Source organism: Pongo pygmaeus, chromosome 8, assembly GCF_028885625.2.
Source record: "Pongo pygmaeus isolate AG05252 chromosome 8, NHGRI_mPonPyg2-v2.0_pri, whole genome shotgun sequence".
In the NCBI taxonomy this organism is placed as follows: Eukaryota; Metazoa; Chordata; class Mammalia; order Primates; family Hominidae; genus Pongo; species Pongo pygmaeus.
Genome location: NC_072381.2, coordinates 53869154 through 53893486, shown reverse-complemented (window position 1 = coordinate 53893486; position 24333 = coordinate 53869154). Strand labels below are relative to the sequence as shown.

The window sequence follows — 24333 nt, the reverse complement described above, 5'->3', positions numbered from 1 at the left end:
TTCCATCTTTTGGCTGTTGTGACTGATGCTGACGTGACCATGGTGTACAAATATCTGTTTGAGTTCTTGCTTTTAATTCTCTTGGTTATATACTCAGAAGGGGGATTGCTGGATCAGATGGTAATGGCATTTTTAGTTTTTTGAGAAACTGCCACACTGTTTTCCAAATCAGCTGCACCATTTTACATTCCTACAAAGAGCACACAGGGTTTCAATTTCTTCATATCCTCACCAACGCTTGTCAGTTTCCTTTTTCTTTTTTTTTTTTTTTGATAGTAGCTATCCTAATGGGTGTGAGGTGGTATCTCATTGTGGTTTTGATTTGCATTTCCCTAATGAGTGATGTTGAGCATCTTTTTATGTTCTTGTCAGCCATTTGTCTATCTTTGGAGAAATGGCTATTCAAGTCCATTGGCCATTTTAAAAAAAAGAGGTTGTTTGATTTTTTGTTGTTGAATTGTAGGAGTTCTTTATATATTGTGAATTTTAATTCCACATCAGTTTCATAATTTGCCAAAATTTTCACATGTCCTGTAGTGACTTTTTCATTTGTTAATTGTGTCCCTTGATTCCCAGAAGCTTTAAATTTACATGGGAACTGGTTTTAAAGTCAGGGAGAACTGGTCTTACCCCTAATGATATCCTCAGCAGGGAACCTGGAATCACTAGAGCACCCCTTTGGCCAATGTATATGGAGTGAATGATGAATAATGTTTGCGTGGGAGGATCTGTGGTTGGAACTTAGTCTGAGTTCTCCCTGCTCCATTTGTGGGCCAGAAGGCCAGGCACTGCCTGGGAGCTTGTTGGAAAAGTAGAATCTCCAGCCCTGACTCAGACCTACTGAAGTGGAACCTGCAATTAACAAGGTCCCAGATGAATATGATAAACAGTAAAGTTTAAGAAGTGTGGCTCTGAATAACTTTTCAGACTAAGTAGGCACCTCTGGTAGGGTCGACGCTGTCAGGATCCAGAGTCGCTGCCACCCACCTCCAGAGAGGACTCTGCTTTCACTTCAGTAAGACAGGTCAGCCCCCTGGGGAGAAAGGGAGTTGTTTTATCTGTCAACAAGGAGAAAACTAAATATGAGAATTCTAAAAGTCCTTGTGACTCTCCCTAATTCCTGCAAACCTTTCCAGAACAGCTCATCCGTATGTCAGCCAGGTGTATGTAGTCTTGCCCCATGATCTCCTAGTGTAGCACTTGGCCAGGTGACCAAGACTTACTTGCCTGTGATTCCCTCAACCTTACAGTCCACAGTAAGCCTCCCTCTTCTCACTGAAACCCGAAGATTAGAATGCTCAAAATGGACAGAAAGGAAGTAGTTCATTCATCCTACTTCAGAGGGATCCTGCCATAGGAACCTGCCTCCTCCATAGCGCTGTTGAAAACCACAGTGTGGCCAGCCCAGGGCTGAGATGCCCTGCCTTGTTCCACATCTTCTGGGTGTTGGGAAGAAGTTTCTTTCCCCAGCCCTAGTTTTCACCATTGAGAATGTACTGCCAGGGCCAAAAAAGAATTTGTCTCTTATCAGTAGCAGAAAAGGACTTTGAAGCACATTAGAAAGCAGTGATAGAATTCTGAGAGGATTTTAATAATAACCGAAATCTCAGCAAAATTATTTCCAGAGGACATGCATTTCAGGTTTCTTGAAGGATGTTTATAATAAGCCAGAGAATTTCTCTTGTTGTCGTTAATGTGCTAGAACTGGTTTCAGTTAAATTTTACATGAAAAGGATATATTAACCTGCATAAAATATGTTCATAATCTCGATTTAAAATTAAAAAGAAGAAAAAAAGCCACAACCACATGTACAATATATTGCCCCAAGTAAAAGCCTTGGGAAAAAAATACAAACTTTGCTTGTACCACGCTAGTACCATTTTTGCAGAGATAAAATTTCTATGCTCCCCTAGGTACACATGCACAGCCCATTATTGTTGCGGGGAGTTATGTATGTCAGCTGGAGGGAAGAACGGATGCTGAGGCTTCAGTAGGGATGGGCGTGCGGAAAACAGAAGCCATTTGCTTTCATGGCTTCCTCCAGTCTAGAGAGAGCAGGTGTCTCGGCCTTCGGTAAGCCAGATGTGATCAAGATCATACCTCTCCCACACTGGAAGTGAGAATATCCTGTATCAGGAAGTCTGTTAACCTTGGCACAGGGCTGTCTTTTCCCTGCAGGCCACGCAGTTAGTGCTAAGGCCCCTCTACTGCCTGCCCCTGCCAACACTTGCCTGGCAGGAACCAGGTCACATGCTTCTCAGCTGTGTCAGAGACCAATAGAAATTCACTGGGGCTCCAATTTTGCTGAAGGTGGGCTAAGTGACACAGTTATTTTCAAGGAGTCTTTATTTATTTATTTATTTATTTGAGATAGAGTCTTGTTCTATTGCCCAGGCTGGAGTGCAATGGCAATCGTAGCTCACTATAGCCTCAAACTCCTGGGCTCAACTGACCTCCTGCCTCAGCCTGCCAAGTAGCTGGGACCACAGGCATGTGCCACCACATCTAACTTTTTTTTTTTTTTTTTTTTTTGTAGAGCTGGGGTCTCGCTATATGCCCAGGCTGGTCTCAAACTCCTGGCCTCAAGCAATCCTCTCACTTTGGCCTCCCAAATTGCTAGGATTACACGTGTGAGCCACTGCACCTGGCTTCAAGAAATGTTTTAAGACTGGGTAGCTCCTTAAGCTCTCCTTAGGCCTCCCTTTTGGGAGGCAAAGGGAATCCTACTGCAGATTGCTACCAACAGAGTTGGCCCCACTTTATTCTAGAAGGGTAATGTGGCTTTGTGCTTTGAGAAGGAAGTTGACTTTGGAATTGGCCCCCTCAGGACTATGTGCTTCTCCTGTTTAATGCATCACTGATTCATTCACATTGCTTTCCCAGTCTTCTATTTATTCATTCCCCAATAATTGTTGAGTGCTGACAGGCAGGGGCAAGGTGCCAGAGAGGCAGGAGCATGAGCCTGGGAGCCACCTGACCAAGGTGAGCAGGTGCAGGGAGATGTGCTGGGCTGGAGGATGGCCTAGGCAGGAGGCAGGTCTGCACATCCAGCAGGCCAACCCATGGGTGGCCTTTCCTGGTTGTGCAGCCCACCCTGGTCCCAGGTGTCATGGTGGGGCTCCACTCTGGGGCACGCTGTCCCCACATGCCTGCAGGGACTGTCCCTCCCTGTAGAGCAGTAGCTTGTTTTCCATCTCAGCATGGCTGATTTGCTGCCGTTATTGGGCACTTCATTTCTGAGATCATTGCACTGCTGGGAAATATTTTTAAAAACTTTTTCTCTGCATTTTATTTTTGAAATCTCATGAAACAGTATCATTTCTGCTCACATTTTTGAAGCCTATTTCATTTAAAACTTCAGTTTTGAGCACAGAATACCTCAGAGTTATTAAAAGACTTTTTCAATCCTACATGGAGAATACTAGAAATAAAGTGCCATTTTGGAAAGAAAGAAAAACATCACTGTCTCAAAAAAAAAAAAATAAAGAAAAGAAAAGAAAAACATCATCAACATATCTGTAACATCAAGCTAGGCACCCAAAATATCAAGAAGAAAATTTCTATGTAAAATTCTAAGTTTGCAATAAACTGATGGTGCATTTAAGGAGATTTTTTTCCTAGCCAGAATCAATTCTAATTTATTATTATAACTTCTTAAAATTAAATTTATGAATTTCCAACGAGCACATGTGATCACCAAAAGACAATAAGACACAGCCTCATAAATTTACCGTGAGAGTGTTCATAGAAAGATGAAGAATAAAAATTATTAATTCAGTCATATGTGCCCATTGCCCACATTGCATGCAACATGAATTTAACAAATAAGCAGGCATACCTACTGCTATTTTAGATTTGGTTTTAATGCTTGGTTTGTGCCCTGTACATCATGTCTATGACCTAACACTATTGTGATGATGATGATAGTATTGATGATGGTACTGATGATGGTGATGATAGTGGTGATAATGATGATGGTGATAGTGATGGTGATGATGGTGATGATGGTGGTGATAATGGTAGTGATGATGATGATGGTGATGGTAATGGTGATGATGGTGATGATGATGGTGGTAGTGATGATAATAATGGTGATGATAATGGTAATGATGGTGAAGACAGTGATGGTAATAATAATGGTAATATTGATGATGATAGTGATGATGATGGTGTTGGTAATAATGGTGATAATGATGATGGTAATGGTGATGATGGTGATGATGATGGTGATTATGGTGGTGATAATGGTAATGGTAATGGTGATAATGATGGTAGTGATGATGAAGAGGATGGTGATGATGATGGTGGTGATGGCGGTGGTAATGATGATGATGATGATAATGATAATGCTCACCCTTCCATGGCACTTCCCACATGCAGACACTGTTCCAGTGCTTACCAGGAGAAGCACTCCTTTAACTTTGAGACAACTCGTATTGTCTCCATTTCACAGATGAGTTAGAGGAGGCACAGGAAGGTAAATACTAATATAAGGTCTCCCACTAGGACATGGCAGAGCTGCTCCAACCAGGCACTTGGCCACAGATCTCTGTTCTTCCCCACTGCACTCTGAGCTCTGATACCTTTTGTCAAAAGTACTCGGTAAAGTCTGAGTCTTTGGGTTTTCAGGGTGTTTAATGTCTTGACCTCATTGGACAGTGATAGAGAAGTAGGCCGGCAATCAGAATCTCCATTTGTTAAAATAGAAAGTGAAATTATTCCTCTAAGTGGTCTCTGTCAGGAGTTTGGCATATATTCTTCTAATTATTTTTGTATATACAAGTGTAGATCCATATTTATTATATATTCCCAGTATGTATACACAGTCCACCCACATTTAGTGTGGGTCATGGCTACAGATTCTGACAAATCCATTTCTGTGTGCCAAGTTCCCTAAAAATGGGAATGATTCTTTACACAGTGTTCACAGGTTGAATTGTTTGCTCATTAACAATATCTCAGGCACATCTTTCTACATCAGTACATATAGATCTATCTCATTCTTTAATGACTGCAAAGTGTTACAGTATCATCATTTCTTTAACCAGTATGCAACTCTTGGCCATTTAGGTTGTTCTAATTTTTCACTCTTAGAATGGATGCTTTGGTAACATCCTTTCACATATAACTTTATGTGAGTATTTCTGTAGGAGAGATTTTTAGAAGTGGGACCATTATGTGAAAGTATAGCCTCATTTTTAATTTTGATAGAGTCTGCCCAATTAACTTCCTAAAGTATTTTCCTATTTTATTCTCCCACCAAAAAAAAAAAAAAAAAAAAAAAAAAAATCAGAGTGACCACTTTCTCATACCCTCCCCAATGGAAGATATCCTCTCTCTCTCTCTCTCTATTGATCAATCTTCTACCTATATTTTATACTAGTAAGTTAAAAGCCATGTGGAGATTTTAGATGACTCCAAGCAGCAGAACCCAGGTGTTCTTGGTAGAGTGTTGTCGTGGAACCCCTAGAGAAGCTAAAAGAAAGAAAGAGTTTCATTGGAAAGAGGAGAGTGTCCCTGTCTACATTCCTGAGGCCAGGCAGATGGGGGTGGGGGTGCTAAAAGACAGTATCAGACTGGTTTTCTTTCATTTTGTCTTTTTCATTCATTCATTCAAAAATGGCTGCCTGAGTCAGATGTCTTTCTAGTAGCTGAAGTTGCAGCCAGCAGCATCCTCGAGCCTCTCTCATCCACTAAAGGGGACACATACATTGGCACCTTGAAATTAGCTGTGGTAAGGGTAGTCACACATGAAAATCAGAAAGTACTGCTCACATCAGAGCTTTCTTTCCTGTCAAGCCTGTTGTCAACATTTATCCACACGGCCCTGGATGCAGCAGTAAATAAGATGCGGAGTCACTGCCTTTGGGGAGCCCAGTGATGTGGTCAGAGGCCGGCTCTACACCAGCCCTGCTGCTCACTAGCTGCTGGCTGCATGCTCGCCACTTCTCCACGTTCATCTCTGCACATGTCGAATGAGGACGATAATAAGGGTAACTTCCACATAGACTAGTTGTTGTACTAAGTAAATATTAGGTGCTATTGTCACATTCTTTAGTGGAGGAAGACAGAAGGCTTTCAAATGGATGATACCTTATAATGCCAAGGAGTGATATGTGCTCTGAGAGCAGTAGAACAAGGCAAGGGGAGCTGGGGGTGGGGGGCTGTATTCGATAGGGAGGACATCACAGTTGAGCAGAGACCTGAGAGTGAGGGAATGAGACACATGACTCTGTGGGGAGAACATCTCAGGCTGGGCTGAGAACACAGCCTGAGCAAAGGTCTTGAAGTAGACCCTGAATGAACAGTGCCATATGGGGTGTGTCCAGGAAACACATGGAGATCCATGTGGCTGGAGCCCTGGTCAGCAAGAGGGATGTGTGGAGCAAGCCGAGGTTAGAGGCAGGCACAGGATGAGGTCATGAAGGGTCAAGACCCTTATCCATGCTGATATCCTGATGAGAACTCTGGATTCAGAGTGTGATGAGAAACCACTGGAGAACTGTGTGCAGGGCAGTGAGTGGCATGGTTTGACTTATTATTTAGAAGGATTGTCTTTCCTACCAAAAGATAAAATAGAACAGCCAGATGTGTTTGGCCCTGGCCTGAGACACAGTGGTATTCATTAGTGTTTAGCACATATACTTTCCAAAATGTCTCAAAGTGTTTTCTTCTTTCTACCTGTAAATATTTCAAAGCAACGGACTGTTTAAACAATACTTGTTCATCATCTATAATGTAAATAGTAGCAATAGTAGTAATCAAACACTTGTATAGCATTTACTATATGCCTACCAGGTATTTTTCCAAGTACATTACATGTTTTAATGCATTTAATCCTCAAAATAACTCTATTGGATAGTTACTATTATGAGTCCCACTTTGTAGATAAGGAAATGGAGGAATAAAGAGGTTAAGTACCTTGTCCAGGGTCACACAGCTAGTAAATGGCAGTCTTCCTGTCTCTGAGAGCACATGTTCCTAAGCAGGCCCTTGCACAATTAGATGGGTCTAGGAGAGTGTTAAAGACTGCAGTTGATCAGAATATTGAGAGTGTTCAAGTTTGCAAATTCTCAGCATGAACATCTATGTTGAAGTAGATAACCAAAGGCTCCCTTTTTCTAAGCAAAAGCATCCTCTTGAATAGTACTGCCAGTAACAGTCCTTTGAAAGGCAGCTGGGAATTCAAACATCTATGGACCACAGGGGAGAGGAAATGAATGACCATGTTAGACCATGGAGCAGTTGCTGTGAGACTTTGAAAGTTCCAGGTATTAGGACTTTCCCCAAGAACACTGTCTATAATCACATTTTAGCTTCCAAAACATGTGTTGGTGAAATTGACAGGCATCTATCTGTCTGATAACTTGTAGAAACTTGAACCAATAATATTTGGCCTTGGGTCTTTCTATGCCAGACTTAGCAGGCTCCCGAAGGGGTCACCTCTGCCTGTCCTCAAAGCAGTTAGGTGGTTACTTTCTGTCATGTCAAATCCATTCTGAGGACGCACTTTGCTGAACATCCTGTGTACTTTTTGGACTCAAGGACCTGAGGCGAAATTTGCTCTGCTCATGATTTCTGAGTGAGTTCGTCCAACCCAAAGTGCACATCTTCATATCCATCCAAGACTTCTCTCCTGAGCTCCAGACCTTTTCCAGTCCTCCCACTGTCCTAGAGCATGCTGGGTGACTGGCCCTCAGTCCCTGGGTGACCATGCAGAGGTGGGGTGGAGGGAGAATCTGGCCAGATATGATCTCAAGGCTCATTTATACCTGAAACTGCAGAGTAGGTGGGGCGTTTGGTGCCTCCGAGAGTGCCTAGGCCCCGTGTGTCTCTGGACCCTGGGTCAAGGCACAGCTAAGTCAGCAGTCACAGCAGAATGCTGGATTTGGGAGTGCAACTGGATTCCAGCCCTCACATCTGAGTGAAGATCTACTATGAGTTATGCTGCTAGAGCCAGAGGTCCCAGTGGACCAGTGGCTTCTGCTCCAAGGAGATGGTGAGAGTAGACCTGGTGGTGGCTCTAATGGTTACCTCTGAAAATGCCCCTGGACGTCTTCAGTAGCCATTGGATACTCAGCCTCATATATTCACCTATCCAGCAGATAGCTCCACCCAGGGGTCTGCTGCCACCCCACACACAGCCTGGCCCAAGCAGAGCCTTGCAGCCTTGTGGCCTGCATCCCATGCCACCCAGAGGTACACTGGGAACCTGGGGGTGAGGCTGTGGAGAGGGGTGCGGGGCCCCCTGGAGGTGTTCCAGTGAGATTCTTTCCTTCCCCTCCATCACCCTCTCCCACCAGGGACAGCTCCATGTTTCTATCTTTGGGAAGTCTTGGGTTCTGTGGCCTCAAGTCCTCTGTTTCTCCACACCAAGCCAGGGCTCCTGCCTCTGATGAGGATGGGGCCAGTTCCCTTCTCCCCCAACTTCCCCTTTAGTTGGAGCTCATACTGCCTACTGAGTGGTGTGGGATTGTTCCAAAACCTCAAACAATTCATGCCAAGGGCTTTTCACTATTTTCCCTGTTGGCATCCCAGGCCTGCTTCTTGGGAAGGGACTGCTGTCTGCCTGTTTGCTTACCTGGATACAAGGCATTCACATCAGAGCATAGACACTGCCTCTGAGCATGCACTTGCGGTGCCTGGGACTGCCCATGAGCATCTGGGAAGGACTGACTGGCTGTGAATCCGGACACCACCTGTAATCCAGACTCCATAATCACTGGCCCTGCCTCACAGGGCTGGCATGAGGATGGAGCGAGATGGTGAAAATTAGTGTTTTCTGAGTTCCGTTCTCAGAAGGACCAATTCTCAGCCACCACACTCTGCTACCTCCCAAAGCCATTCTGGATTATGTCCTTTGTTTTGGAAAGGCATTTCTTTTGTTTCTTTATTTTCATTTAACATGTACACCATAGAACACCATAGAACTCTTTATTAAAACCTATTCTTTTCATAATATGTTTAAATAAATTTGCCAATCAGCACCCATGGTACTTGAGATTAAGTCAAGTTCATATCCAAGGCATGTCGATGATAGTAGGACTGATAGGCTTCACAGCATACTTTACTTTCCTGAGTTGGGTCCTGTGGAGACCCATTGAAGACCCTCTGTCAAATCAAGCTTTCTGAATGCACAGCCTCAAGCTCCTTGGTGGCCATAGTTATATGTGCAGTGGCTGTTGTTAGGGGAGAGTTTGTTTTACCAGTTACTCCGTTGAATAAAAAATGAGCACTTATCTTGCAGGTAGAAGAGGAAGTCTGCCCCTGATAATTTGTAATTCTCTCATGGGTAAATAGATTCCTGATAGTGCAGCTCTGTGGAGCTGCAGTCACATTTTTAAACTCTAAGGTGACGTTAGCATAAACATTCCATGTCCCGGTTATTGATCTGTTGCTGTGATAATGGTATTACCTAATTGAACTTTTGACATTGAGAGAACTTGCAGAGGCTGCAATTGCATTTTTCTTTTATTCCTGTGACTTAATTCAAGTTACACATCTAACTGTGATCTCTGAAAAAGTGTTGTTTTGCGGGAGTCTGCATAAGAGAATGCTAAACCTCTCTTAGTAAGAATGTTAACTTCCAGCTTGAATCATGGAAAGACACCTACAAAATTATATACTCAGAAACTACCCATTAAGAGCTTAAAGTGTGTTATCTTCCAGAAAGGTGCACAGCCTCAGAATTCCTTGAGGTTGACTTTTCTCGCATTAGCCAAATCAAATAGTTCTTCCCCATGGACATACTTTCCATGATTATCACCCTCAAACTGGGGGAAAAGGGGCTTGCATTAGAGGTGGGAGATTCAGCCCAGAGGTTGCTACCTGCTGTTATAGTACCTCACTGTTGGCAGAACAGAAGGCTAGACAGGCCATTGCAAGCTCTGAAACTTGTAGACTCACTTTGTGATGCCCAGAGTCCAGGAAGGTTCATCACTGCATTTTAAGCCTGGTCTGTGTGATCATCCTTTCCTAATGCTTCTGAGAGGAAACTGTGCTATGTGAGAATTTAATCTGGCTCAGCAGCCATCCAGGAGCACTTGAGTTCAAGTCTAGGATGGGAAAGTTCCTTAAGCCTAAGGAATAGGTAATTACTGTGCCACTGACACCTAGAACAATGGCTAAAAGAAAAAAAAGTGCTGACAAGGATGTGGGGCAATTGAAACGCTCATGCTTTGCAGGTAGGAGGGCAAAATGGTCCACCCTGGACAAATAGGCAGTTTCTTACAAAGTTAAACATAACTTGCCATGTGGCCTAGGAAACCCACTCCTGGGTATTTACTCTAGAGGCATGAAAACATCACACAAAAACCTATATTTGAATGTTTATAAAAACTCTATAACCACTAAAAACTTGGAACAACCCACAAGTCATCCAGCAGGTGAGTGGATGGCTAGCTGCAGCATGTGGAATACTCTTTACTAACAGAGGAGCAGACAATCATTGCTTGCAACAACTCTGGGATAAATCTTCAGGGAATTATGCTCAGTAAAAAAAGCCAATCCCAGAAGGTTACACACTGTATGATTCTTTGTATGTCACCTTGTCTAAGAGACAAAACATAGTGGCAGAAAACAGATCTGTGGTTGCCAGGGATCAGGCTGGAGGGAAGATGGGACTGCAGAGGGGTGGCATGCAGGGGTGATGGAACTGTTCTGAGACCTGACTGTGGCAGTGGTTACAGACATCTATACCTGTGTTACAATTCTTAGAACTGGGCACCTCAAAACTCAATTTTACCCCATGTCATTTAAAACAAAACAAAATTTTGAGAAACCTCCATTATGTCATTGGAGACACAGCAGGAGGCGTGAGTGGAACTGTAATCCTAGGGCTGAGTCTGTGGACACATGTTGGTGAACATGCCTGCAGCGTGGGGGGCCTGGCACACGTTTGAGAACATAGCTCAGAAACATGCATGCTTAGAACATTCTTAGATGTTACTTGTATAAATGAATGAGTTCATTAGTTTGTTGTAAAATGCCTTCCTTCACTGGCCAGGGAGCAGTTCTGTGATGGTGATCATGGTCATTAGACAGGGCGAGGCAGAATCCCAGTAGCTCGCTGTGCAGGGTCAGAGGACATCACAGGTGCAGTGAGTGCAGGAGAGTGTGGCCGCCAATGGTATCAGTGTCAGAGCATTCAGAGGGCCTGGTGGGTTTTGAAGGAGTAGGGGTCCACCTTGTGTGTGACGGGCAAGAGCTTCATGTGGAGGGGATCAACTTAAACAGAAACCGGTACTCTCCTTCCCTGTTAGAGAAGTTTCAGGGAGGAGCCTGGAAGGAGGACTGAGGGGCTACGTGGCTCTTTTGCATCCATAGTGTAAGGCTTGGTACTTTCAGCAGTCACAGGATGTGCAATGTAAAGAAACACCTTCCCTCAGGGTTTTGCAACCTGTGGCATTCATTGCTAGAGAACCCAGGTCAGAAACATCCCTGAGTCAGGTAGCAGCGGGTTCCTCTGCTGTGAGGGAATAAATCTTCTGGCCCAGCCCTGCACCTGTCAACACCCACATCCTGAGCCCCACCATCCTCTCCCACCATGAGCTGGGCCCTCTTTTTCCACATGGAGGGCAGCAGGCAGCAGGCTGCCACCATGGCAGGGTGGGACCCAGAGATGAAACGCCACCACCTCCCAACATCTGGTCACTTCTGCTTAGCCCTGGGAGTGTGACTTCCCAAAGCCTTGGTTTATTTTATGTATTTCACTTTATCTTGAAACATATTGGTTTTTATTTGTGTTTTAGGACAAGATATCTGGGCATAGTCCAGGGCCACTGCCCGTCTATATGGCACCTTTAGGTAGATTACAAAAAGGCACCTATCTTAATAGACATATTATAGAAGAGCTTCCCATCATGGTGGGAACAACTCTCGCCCCACAGAATGTCTTGGGAGAGCTGAGCATGGGGTGAATTTCAACCCTCAGTCACTTAAACCTGGAGACCCTGGGTAGACCCAGGGCCAGTCCAGTGGTTCATTGAGGCAGCAGACACTAGGCTCCTCGGTCTGTTTGCTCTACCGTCTTGAGCAGATTGGCCTTGGTTTTCATTCATGTTGCCTCTGTGTCTTAAGATCTAGTTTGTTTTTCCCTGGAAGAAGTGAGGCTGTGCCCAGGGAAGTCCGAGCACGCAGACGTAGTATGATCACTTCCCTGGGCAAGGAGCCCTTTCCTGTAGGATTTTTCTGTCTTCTACCTTGAAACCGCAGCCCAGTCTCTTCCTTAGGTGGGGCTGCTTCTGTATGTCATTTTGTTTCTCCTTACATCCCCAGCATGAAATGTGGCAACAAAAGAAAAGTGGCTTCAGAGAAAGAGCTGCAGAATGGCAGATGGAACACAGGGTTTGGGGGCAGAAACAACCTGACCCTTGGCACTCACAGCCTCTGTGTGCTCAGCTGACTGCAGGATCTGTCTCGGCCCCGGGTGCAGTTCAGAGGGCAGGAATGTCCTGCAGCTAGCCCGTGTGCCGGTCACCTGGCAGCCAGGTGCATTGCTCAGATGGAGGCAGCCACACCTGGGTGGCTTTCCTCTGTTAGCTTCCCTCCCCTGCTGGAGCCAGGTGCCCTTCATACCAGTCAGCATGGCAGTCACCATTGTCCCCTTTCCAGAAAGCTGGAGGTTTGCATGGGCTGCCAGCAACCCAGCTAGATCTGTTGCAGCCCAGGGTCAAGGCCAAGGCCTGGCCATGGCGGGCCAGGCAGCTGGGGATGGGAGTGTGTGTGGAGGCAGGGTACCATGTGAGGAAGTCCTAGAGCCTTTCTCCTCCAGCCCTGTTCCTCACTGAACCTGGGGTAAGTGTATCAGACCTTTGTCCCCTGCCTTGTCTCAGGGAGGGTGCTCTGCTGCTGACATAAATGCCTTGATCTCGTATATTCTCCCACCCTATCAGGTAGTTCTTCTCATCTCCCCTTCAGGAAGGCTATTTTCTCTTCTTCCATTCTCTTCTGTCCTCACCTTGACTTATGTATTCATTTGCTAGGGCTGCCATAACTAAACACCACAGTCACATAGTCAGGGCAGCTTAAAACAACAGACTTTATTCTCTCACAGTTGTGGAGACCGGATGTCTGAGCTCAAGGTGCTGGCAGGGTTGGTTTCTCCCAAGGCCTCTCTCTCTCAACTTGGCTTGCAGATGCCGCCTTCTCCCTGTGTCTTCATGTGGTCTTCCCTCTGTGTGTGTCTGTATCCTCATCTTCTTAGAAGGACACCAGTCAAATTGGATCAGGGCCCACCCTAATGGCCTCATTTTAACTTAATTACCTCTTTAAAAAAACCCATCTGCAAATAGAGTCACGTTCTGAGGTCTTAGGAGTTAGGGCTTCAACACAGGAAATTTGGGGAACAAGATTCAGTCCATAACAACTAATTTCCTAGAATCTGTTCCTTACCTGTCAAAAGATACCCAGGGCTACTTAGTTCACAAAGTTCTTGTTAACTTATGAAGCATTCAGAACGTGCACATATGCGTGCTATTTTAGCTGACCCTAGAGAGGAGGTGATGCCACTGAAACACTGATTTGTTCAGCACACACATGTTCAGCACCTTTTATGGGGCAGCTGCTGGGCCAAAACATTATATCGACCTCATTTCAATCCTCATAATCGTCCAACAAAGTAGGTATTATTATCTCTGAGCTCCAGTAGGCCCAAGGTCACACAGCTGACCTTTAAACTAGGATCCAAATTCCTCCTGCACCCATGATCTGCTGTCAGCCCCAGTACGATAGCCTCAGCCACTCTCCTCACCTCTTCTCCATGAACACTTTCATTGATCTGAGAGTTAGAAGAATTTCCCTTTATTGCAGCCTTCCTTTGATGCATCAATACGTGCCTGTATCTGACCCTCCATCCCCCCTTGCTCATAGAATCCTCCTCCAGAATTATTTGTGGATTCTCACTGGCTGGTAGTTTTCTCCCTGGCTGGTAGTTTTCTGATATAAAAAGTGAGACTGAGGGTCCGTGAAACAAGGGATTTGAGACACACAAAATACCAAGCAGCTGAATACAACAAATGCCAGTCCTTTATTTGAGGAATAGAAAGAGAATCTGACCAGGAGTCACCACAGGTTAGGTGAAACGGAAAATAAAGTAAAACCAAACAGCCCTGGGAGAGAGGAAATGGCCGAGTTGCTTCTCACATATTTAGAAAGTTCTAGGGCTTTTTCTAAAGGATTCTGCCAGGACTTCCCAGCAGCAGTTGGTTCACTCTTGCTGCCTGTTTTCCAGTGATTACAACATCTGGATGTAAATGTAAAACTCGGTCTGGGTCTGAGGCCTGGAACTCCTCCTTCAAGCAGTTTCCTTGAGGCTTTCAATGGAATTTACAGTCGTAAGACTGTTTGTGAGTAGACAGTTCAACACTGCTGAAGCTTCTATCCTGAGTTCCACAATTTGTACTAACACTCCACAACCTTTTGTACTTCCTGCATCCCCCAGAGTAGGATGGGGGCTTAAAGAGAGTCATTTTGAGGGCAGCGTCTATCAGGAAATTAACCGAAGTGCTTCCTCATTCATTTTTAGAGATGCTGGGAGTGATTCCCTAGCTTAAATCCAGTTTGGGCTTGTCTACTGAAGATAGCAGTAAACTTGTATCATCTGAAGTAAAGGTGAGGCTTTGCAACAGGCTCCTCGTCAGGCTGTGCCCCATTGCAACCACCTGCTTTAACCACTGCTTTCAGCTCCTGGCTCTTGGTTTTACCACCAGTTTTTTAGTTTACCTAGTCTTAGTGATGTGCCAAAAATTTTCTCTAAGCTTCTCCTCAAATGCATCTTAAACCTTCCACTGAAACATTAGTGCAAAGAAACGTAGTTTGGTGAAAACCAGTGAGGAATATACATTTGCCCCTTTCATTGGCCATTAGGAATTTATTTCCAGTTAAACAAGCTGGGAAATGTAATTAGGCACATGGCTGATCGTGATAGCCAAGTGTGCATGCCAGAAAAACAATAGGTTCTTTAAAGATGCCAAGGACTGATATTATGCATCTTATCTTGGAAACTATACACTTTACAGTTCTGAGCCTCCTGTGAGCTGCCTCATATCTTCAATCAAATTATTATATTCCAGAAATATGCATAAGGGAAATGATTCTACACATTTTATGGTGGGTTGTTGCTTGTAGCAGTAATTGAAGTACCTTTTCCACTTATGAAAGTACTAATTTTATTTGTTTTTATTGCTTTTCTAGATGCAATTATTTATTTAGTGTGCTTTGGCTTTATTAAATTATGTTTACTATAGGAACATCATAAAAATGTATGAAAACAACACATCAGCCAAGCCAGCCTGGTGACCTGTATTGAAAGAACTAGTGTTATTTTTCATATCCAAACATAATGGAATAACTTAAGAATAAACAGATAATCTATACTAGAAAACAATGCAATTTCAAGGTAATGTAATAACACACCTGGACAATATGATTTCATAAACCTTGGTGCTAAAATTTACATGAGTTGGGTTTTGTGTGCTTATTTGAGGACACATGGCGTTTCTGAATGGAATCATTATAATGGGAAATGTAATTAAAATGAAAAGCGAGAATGTAAACAGGGTTTTTGTTGCTTGTAAGATATGGATGACTAAGAAGCAGTGTAAAGACTTTTGGTGTCAAAAGGCAAGCAGAAGGCTCTCATCCCTATAAATGATCTTAACTTTGAAATTGAAAAATTGCTAGACAATTCGTCTAGGTCACTTGGCAGTCACCCCCAGCAGAGGTGCTGGCTTAAGGAATTCTTTGTAACTCTCCTTGTCTACTACTTCCTGTGCCTTTTTGGGGTGCATCCTCGCAAAAGAAAAGAAGTATTTTGCTTTTGGCATTCTTTTTAAGAAACTTAAATTGAATGAAGATGGTTTAGTTGTTTGGAATTTCCACCAGATAACCAGGAAATAGGCATACAAACTGTTTTTTAAAAAGTCAATCAAACAACAACAAAACCAAAGCCAAAACCAAAAAACCCTAAGTCTGACATCCTTATAAAGAGCAGAGGTGCTTAAATGAAAATGACTGTGTGACTATAAATTCATGACCAACTTTTATTTTTTTAATTATGGGTTAAAATTAATTAATGCATTGTTTAAATACATGTGCCTACTACAAAATCCAAAAGGTAACAACAAATGTACACAGTGAAGGCTGGATCTCCCTGCAGTTGTTCAGGTTACTTCCCTAGAAAGAGCAATGGTTAATGTGCTCTCCATTTTCTGAACGAGTGCCAAGAGTTCCCAGGGTTTCCTAAGTATGTAAAATATGTACCCACATATTTACTTACGTACACGCATACACGCGTATTTACACAGGATATGATAGTGAAATATAAAGTACACATATAGCTTCTCCTTCATTCTTAAAGACTGCACCGTATATTGCGTTATACGAATGCACCCATCTCCTACTGATACCCATTTAAGTGTTTACAGTTATTTGCTTGTACCAAGAAAGACTCCCACCAATAGTAGAGGAGAGGACCTCTATGTTTTGTCAGCCTTTTTTTTTTTTCAATGTTTGGCAACTTGAAAGACAAATAAATGATGTCTAAGTGTGACTTTAAGTGTTGGTTTTCTGATTATGAGAGGGTGAGTATCATTTCATCTGTGTCCGAGATGCATGCATTTTTCTTTCCCATGAACTGCTGGTCCTGTCTGTTGTCCTTTGCTGAATTTGCTTGTGGAAACTTGATTATTATCTTTGTTGAATTGCAAAGCCCTTTAATATGAGCTGTAAATATCTTCCTCATTTTTTCAGTTTTTTTAAAATTTTATTTAGAGACTGTTTTGCCATGTGTAGCATGAAAATGTACACACATCTTTTTTTCCATTGCTCCTGGGTTTTGTGTCATATGTTAAAATTATTTCCATACTTGGAGGCTATTTTTAAAAAACTCCCCACCTATTTTATAGTACTTTTATAGGTTTATTTTCCACATTAAAATTTTTAATTCATTTGGAATTAACCTGGGGTGAAGAATGATATAAGGGTGTGATTTTTTTTTCTCAAATGGCTGTCCAAGTATTCCAACAGCATTTATTGAAAAATAACTTTTAGGTTTAATTGTTAATATCACTAGATTTGAATCACCAATTATTCTTTATTTTAATAATGTTCCTTAATCATATTAAGAAAATATATGTCTACACCTACTTCATTCAAAAATTGTTTTAAACAAAAATGTGTTTTTAATGGTATTAAGTACCTTTCTAGCATCTATAATCATATGCCTTTTCTCTTTTGATCTATTACTATTATGAATGTTATTAATAGACTTTTTAATATCAAACCATCCTTGCATTTCTGAAAAAAATAAACTTGAATATGATTATCTATCTTTTAATGTACTTCATTCTCTCTGAGTAAATTTAACTTAAAATTTGTATTAATAAATGATATCCTCCCTTCCTCCCTCTCTCCCTCCCTCCCTTCCTTCCTTCCTCCTTTTTTCCTTCCTTCCTTCTTCCCTCCTTCTTTCCTTCCTTCCTTTTTGATGGTACATTCAGATTTCCTGGAGTTAATGTTTATAATTTCTGTTTTTCTGGAACATAATGCATTTTATCCTGTATTTCAAAGTTTTTTCAGTATATTCAGCAAACTGCCTTGTTTAAACATTTTTAAACTTCCTTCATTTAGTTTGTGTCTATCTTATTTTTTATTTTATTCACTTAATGCTTTTTCCCTTTTTATCTTGATTAATTTATTTTTCAGTTTATCTGTTTTACTGGTGATTTATGCAGTCTGGGTTTATTTCTATGAAGTTCTTCCTTCTGCTATTCTTTATTTTATTCCTCTTTTTCTAACTCCTTGAGTTGGAGGCCTGACTTACTTAATTGATGTTGTTTAGCATAAGTATTTCAGGCAATGGTTTTCTCCCAGCACTGCTTCAAACATAGGCTTTAGGTTCTGGCAAGGAATATTTTCCTTAGCATTATTTTCAAGATATTTTGAAATTATAGTTTTATACTAAGTCATTTACAAAAATTTCTAGGTGGTGGCATTCTAGTGTTGTTTTTAATTTTTAGAATTTTTTTGTTTCCATCCCCACCTTTATATTTCCCTTTTGGTCAGAGACCATTAGTTACATTATTTTTACTCTTCAGCATTAAAGTTTTATTTTAGCCTTGTGTTTAGTCATTTTTTTTGTGAGTGTTTCATGTCAACTTGAAAGCAAATCATAGGATCTCACTGCAGGACATAGTGCTCTGTAGAAGACAATGAGATCTATCTTATTAATTATGTTATTGGATATTATGTAGTCTCTTAAATTTCTTGTCCACTTATCCCTCTCTGAATCCCAAAATGCTATGAACATGCATGCTTGATGAATGAATGTGTGATGTAGAACTCCTGTGGTCAGCTAGAATTGTGTTTTGTTTTGTTTTTTCTTTTATAGCCAAAGATTGCTGAGGAAAACTTAACCTATGCCGAGCTGGAGCTGATCAAACCCCACCGGGCTGCCAAAGGCGCCCCCACCAGCACTGTCTACGCCCAGATCCTCTTCGAGGAGAACAAGCTGTAGTACAGCGTCCTCCCCCAAGGTTCTATTTAATACCTGCCACCCAGTGATTTATGAAGCCTTGGAGACAAAGCCTTTATGTCTGTATTTTCACCCATGCCTTCTGAGTGGTGGGGAGCCCCTTTTCAGCGGCATTCTGGGTGCCTTCGAAGAAGTATAAGGCTGCTCTCCCCAAAAGAATAGGGGCCACAGCTCTTGACAGATCTCCCAGGACAAGATGCGCCTGGATTTGAGCCCTGAGCATAAGGATTCTGATCCTGAGAGCAGCCAAGGAGATTTTCTGCTGAGCCAAACCCCTTCACATTTTTCTCCTCTTTCGCCAGGTTTTCTTTAAAATCATTTTTAAATCTTAATTTTACTCTCTACTCTTCCTGTATCCACGAGACCAGCTCACAGTATATAGCTAGAGGAAATGCCATTATGGACTCAACTGTAAGATGGCACATATGTTGGTTTTCCAAGGATCAGATGGCATTGCCAGGGCCACAGCCAACTGCTGATTGCCAGCACCACCTGAGATGGCATCTCTTGTTTTAAATAGATGCACTGACCCTGAAGATTAAGGCCAGAGGGACAGACTGACTAGAAGTATGGCACTGAATGCCATGGTGCCCACCTATGAGACCCCGAGGCCGCAGGACAAGAAGAACACCATTCTAGAGGGCTTCCAGCCCTTTCACAAGGTGGACCTGTACTGATAGAGAAACACACTCTCTAAGAAGTGCTTACTCACCCTTTTCCAAAGGAGCACAGGTGTTGGCCATCAGAAGACACACTGGAGCGCATGGGCCTCTTCACTGTGTGCCAAGCTCAGTCACCTCTGATTCAGCGCCTGAGGGTGTCTGCTGCCAGGTGCCCTCAGGGTAGGAGAGTGGGAAGTACACGCCAAGCTGGAAAGTGTGTTCTGAAGACTCTCCTCTTGCCAAGTGCCTTGCCCATTGCAACCTTGTGTGTGATTCTAATGGGTTTGAATGGGGGTCAGGGTGCATGGGGAAGTTGCTCTGTGGACCTTTGGGACACAGGAATCTTGGACTCACTGGCAGGGGATCCATTCTGAAAGCACCATCCTGTCAACTGTGTTGTTGAGGACATTTCTTGATGTGAGTATAGTCTGGGTGGCTATTTACTGCACACTATAGAAATTGTTTGACTATGTAGTGGACCATGTATATATGATAAATTATCTATTTTAAACACAGCTGGGGTATGAGTTGTGCCCTCTATATAGCTGTGTGAACTTGGCTGAATTTCTTATCCCCCAATGGCCTCAGACTCCATGTTTGTGTAAAGATGACTTAACTTACCATAGAATTCTTGAGGGTAAAATGGGATAATGAATCTTGCCAGTTCTAGAAACTGTAAATTGCTACACAAATGCTCTGTGTTGACATTCATGCTAAAGCCAGTCTGCATTTTCAAAATGAAAATTTCTTCACTATTTAAGGTATCATTGCAATAACTTTAAAAACCAAATATATGTCCACCAACTTAGCCCTACAGTAATGTTCCCAGAGGCTCATGAGAGTTTATGGTTTATTGGAAAGGGTCCAAATTGGAAGCAGATATTGATTTTCTGGGAGCAAACCGGTCTGCCTTTACAAAGTGGAAGTTCACCCTCTTTGGATAACACCTGTGTCTCTCTCTCTCTGCCAGATCTCAAAGGCAGTGAATAAACCATACAGATTTTGAGGAAGAAAGACCTGTTTGGAAGAACTCACTAGAACTTCTTTGAGCATCTCTTTGGGAGGGGAGGATATATGGTTAGCACACCATTTATATCATAATTATCACAGGGATTTTTAATTTTATCGTGGCAGTGTTCTGACAGATGTATAGTGTTTTGAGGGCAGAGGATGATCTCCTAATTTGCCCAAAGAGCCTTATGGGTTTGTGGGGCTCTGGGGCTGCCAAATGGGAAGGAGAGGGAGCACATGAAAAGGACATGGTGGGAAGAGGGCAACGGGCCAGGGGGTAATATCTTCCCAGGCCCCTTAGGCCTCTGCAGAACGGAAATGAACTTCATTCACCCCCAAACCCACCCACTTAAATCCAAGGAGAGCTTAGGGTTATTATGCACGGACAGGAACACATTCTACCAAGAACACATGCTCTTAAGAGCTGGTAGCTCCCAGTTAGAGTCAAACCAGTCATTGTTATATTATAGATTGAATCCAGCCTCTTTCTCCAAAACTGTGGTCATCACTGCATGAATCCACACTAAGGTGTGTGAATGGGGACCTGCAGATTATCTCCTCCTACTGAAAATGCTGCCCAGGGGAATCTTGGAAGCTATGGACAGCATCCAGGCAGAGCTGGTCCCACTGTTATCTCCAGAAGCAAACGCCCAAGCTGTGCTCAGAACTGGAAGCAATGGATGACTTGTATCTGGTGCTTGTTTGAGAGGATATATTGACATTATTGCCATAGTAAGCTTAAAAAAATGTGCCCACTCATTCATTCTTTATCCATGGACCACTAATCATGCATTGTCATTTCCAAAGATAAGGGGAAACATATCACATATCATTGAAATAGAAATTAGGGAAAGTTTGTCAATTTGTTTTCACTATAAGGCATCAATGGCAGAAACTACATATGAGTAATTTTCAAAACAGACCATTGCTTAAATGTTTAAATGAAGCTAAAACAAGTATGAACCCATTGCTTAGAGTGCAGTGGCTTCTTTCAGGCAGACAGCAGATGCTCTCAGATTTGGTGGTGAGTTTTGGCCTTGGCATGGTTGACATGGAGTCAGCACAGGAAGCCGGGAGGTATGAAGGGGCATCCACCTGGGTGAAACTGTCTTGCCAAGCCAAAGCCCCCAGGCCTGCCCTGAAGCAGCTGTAGTGGAGGAGAGGCCTGGGATTCCTTAGAGTCACCTCTTTACGAATGTACCGCCACTCTGTTAGCTCACGGGGAAAATAAGGAAAAGCCAGGCCTCCCACCTCCTGACTCTTGTGAGAGTGAAGACAACATGGGGCATTTAGAAAATACATTTTTAGTGTATGATAATGTGGGCTGGCCCACACAGCAATAAGCCCAAAGACCCCCTCGCTTTGGGGATTATTCATGGCCCTGCTCATCACAGCCTGCGATATGCATGACTGTAACCTAGGCTGAGCCAAGAATGGATCTCATGCCAGAAATGGTCCCAAGCATGCACATGGCCCCCTAGAATATCAAAATCCTGGGGAGAAAGAAATCATCTTTGCCTTGGGCAGTGAAGCTGGAATGACACATATCTATCTGTTGCCACATCTCCTGCCTAGTGGAGAAGACTTGGAAGGCAACAGACACTGAGCAAGCAGCAGGGAGGAGAATGTCCTGGAAGGGCAGGACTCCACCCAAGTCCCTAACATCCCCAGACTCTTCTCTTCCATAAACTCTCTAATTACTCTGCAGTTTAAATCCTGGTTTTGGTCAAGCCAGTCAGATTGCATAAAGAATTTGAATACAGTATGCATCAAAGTTGCTTCCCAGAACAGGAAGCAAAACAAACAAACAAACAAACAAACAAAATACTGATATCAGTACCCAGGGTGCCCAATTAGGGCACACCCAGTGGCTGCATTGCAGCCCCTGAGCTCCTGCTGCACTGTGTGTCCTGCTGCCTGAGTGGGCCCCACCCTGGGCTCTGACGACGCCCTTGTCAATGGAGAGCTCCCGGTGGAGGGCTCCAGGACTGATGCTGTCCCTAAGGAAGGGAGGCCTCAGGTTTGGAGAGGGACACCAGCAGGACCAGAGGAGGACTGAGGGGCACTGGCACCAACAGGTGGAAGGGAACAGCGTGGTAACAAAAAAGAGCCATGCCACTTGCATGCTGGAGGGAGTCTTTTTGTGTCAGCCTAAAGCTTAGCCTGGCTTCCATGTGAAACATGACATCTTTCCAGTATCCCTGATCCAGGAGACTGCAGTGAAACCCAGGTGACCCAGCTCTGTATCATTTGGAGCCCATTACAAAGTGAGGCAGCCACATGGCAGGGACATTGACCCCACTCCAGACCACACTCCCATCTCCATACATAGGATAGAAACTGTTCATCAGGAAGGAAAACCAAACAGAAATTCGTGGTGTAGGGGAGGGGTCTGCATTTAGCATGGCCATGCTGGGCTGGAGTGGCTGTGGGGTGTCCAGATAGATGGGCACGTAGACTAGTGCTTTCTCAACCTTAATGCATGCACAAATCATCGAGATCTTGTTAAAATGTAGATCCTGGGTGGGCACGGTGGCTCACGCCTGTAATCCCAGCACTTTGGGAGGCTGAGGCGGGCAGATCACGAGGTCAGGAGATCGAGACCATCCTGGCTAACACGGTGAAACCCTGTCTCTACTAAAAATACAAACAATTAGCCAGGCATGGTGGTGGGTGCCTGTAGTCCCAGCTACTCGGGAGGCTGAGGCAGGAGAATGGCATGAACCTGGGAGACAGAGCTTGCAGTGAGCCGAGATCATGCCACTGCACTCCAGTCTGGGCAACAGAGTGAGACTCCGTCTCAAAAAAAAAAAAAAAAAAAAAAATGTAGATCCTGGCTCAGGAGGTCTGGAATAGGACCTGGGATTCTGAGTTTCTAACAAGCTCCCAGGGATGTCCATGCTTCTGTTCCCTGAACCACACTTTGAGTGGCAAGGATGTAAACTGTTGGAAACATGGATCTGGTGCTCATTGCGGGAAAGGGGGTGTCCCCAGGGCATAGGTCACAGCCAAAGCCCTGACAGTGGGCAAGATTCCCAGGGAGAGGCTGCCTGCACATTGAGGAGGGGAAGGGCTGGGCCTGAGCAGTGGGGAGCATCCATGCTGGCAGGTATGCAGCAGGCGAGGAGATCCAGGTGGAGATCAGGGGACAGTGACAGTCACAGCAGCAGGGGAGAGCCAAGAGAAAGCTGCTCCTAGGAGACTCTCAAAGGAAGAAGGGCTCCGCAGTGTGAACTCTGCAGAGGGCAGGGAGAATAGAGGTTGAGCCTTTGCTCATTCTGAATTAATTGATTACTCCTTTTTAAAAGTGCTTTCTTTCTCTGGGAAAAAAAAAACATTCCCCAGTGCATAAGGCTAACAGATGTGGGCGCTGAGCTGTGTCTGGTCTGCTGAGAGTATTTTCCCCAGAGCAATCCTTATCTTCTCAGGGGGTGGGGATTTGGACAAGACTCTTCCTGAACACGCAGCGTGGTGGGGAAGGGTGGCCATGGAGGTTTTCTGTTCCTTCTGTTGTCACTGGTGAAAGACGACTTGGTGCCCAATTTCTAATAAACACAATGCTATTAGTGTCACTCCAATTTAGTGTCTGATTGTTAAATGTTAATGTACTGTACTCTACAGTTTTAAATATAATTAGAGATGTTTACAGCTTTGGTTAAATGCACCTTGTTCTTCCACATTAAACTTTATTACAAGCGTCCTCCATCAACAACGAGGAGAAAGCTCATTAGTAGGTGGTCTGTATGGGGTTCTGGGCTGTGCTGAAGGAATCAGCCTTCTGTTTTCCTTTATGACAGCTTTCTACATGCGGGGGTGGCCAGGATGATTACTTCCTGTTTATGTGTACACTTAGTACCTCAGATTCCTGGGTCTACGGAGGGATCTCAGGGAAGCCAACAACACCCAGGAATTTTTATGCAGACGTTTGTGTTGTGTGTGTGAAGGTCTGATGTTCTCTTCAGTTTTCTAAAAGGGGTCTGTGGTCCACAAAAGATGGAGCCTTTAGAGAGGGTCCTAAGCCAGTGTCCTGCCCACAATGGACCCAGAGAACATCATGAGGAAGCTGGGCAAACTAAGGAGATGGAAAGGTACCTGCCAGCCTGGCGACCTTCCAGGCATTCTAACCC

General features: G+C 43.7%; 1 protein-coding gene across 1 annotated transcript in view; it reads left to right on the top strand.

Annotated features, from left to right (window-relative positions):
* Positions 1-23784, top strand: part of VSTM4 (V-set and transmembrane domain containing 4) — a 102155-nt gene extending 78371 nt beyond the window's left edge. Inside the window, exon 8 of the mRNA XM_054437011.2 lies at positions 18390-23784. Coding sequence (XP_054292986.1) covers positions 18390-18515 — 126 coding nt within the window. The 3' untranslated portion in view covers positions 18516-23784. The remainder of the gene's footprint in view (positions 1-18389) is intronic.
* The last annotated feature ends 549 nt before the right edge of the window (positions 23785-24333 follow it).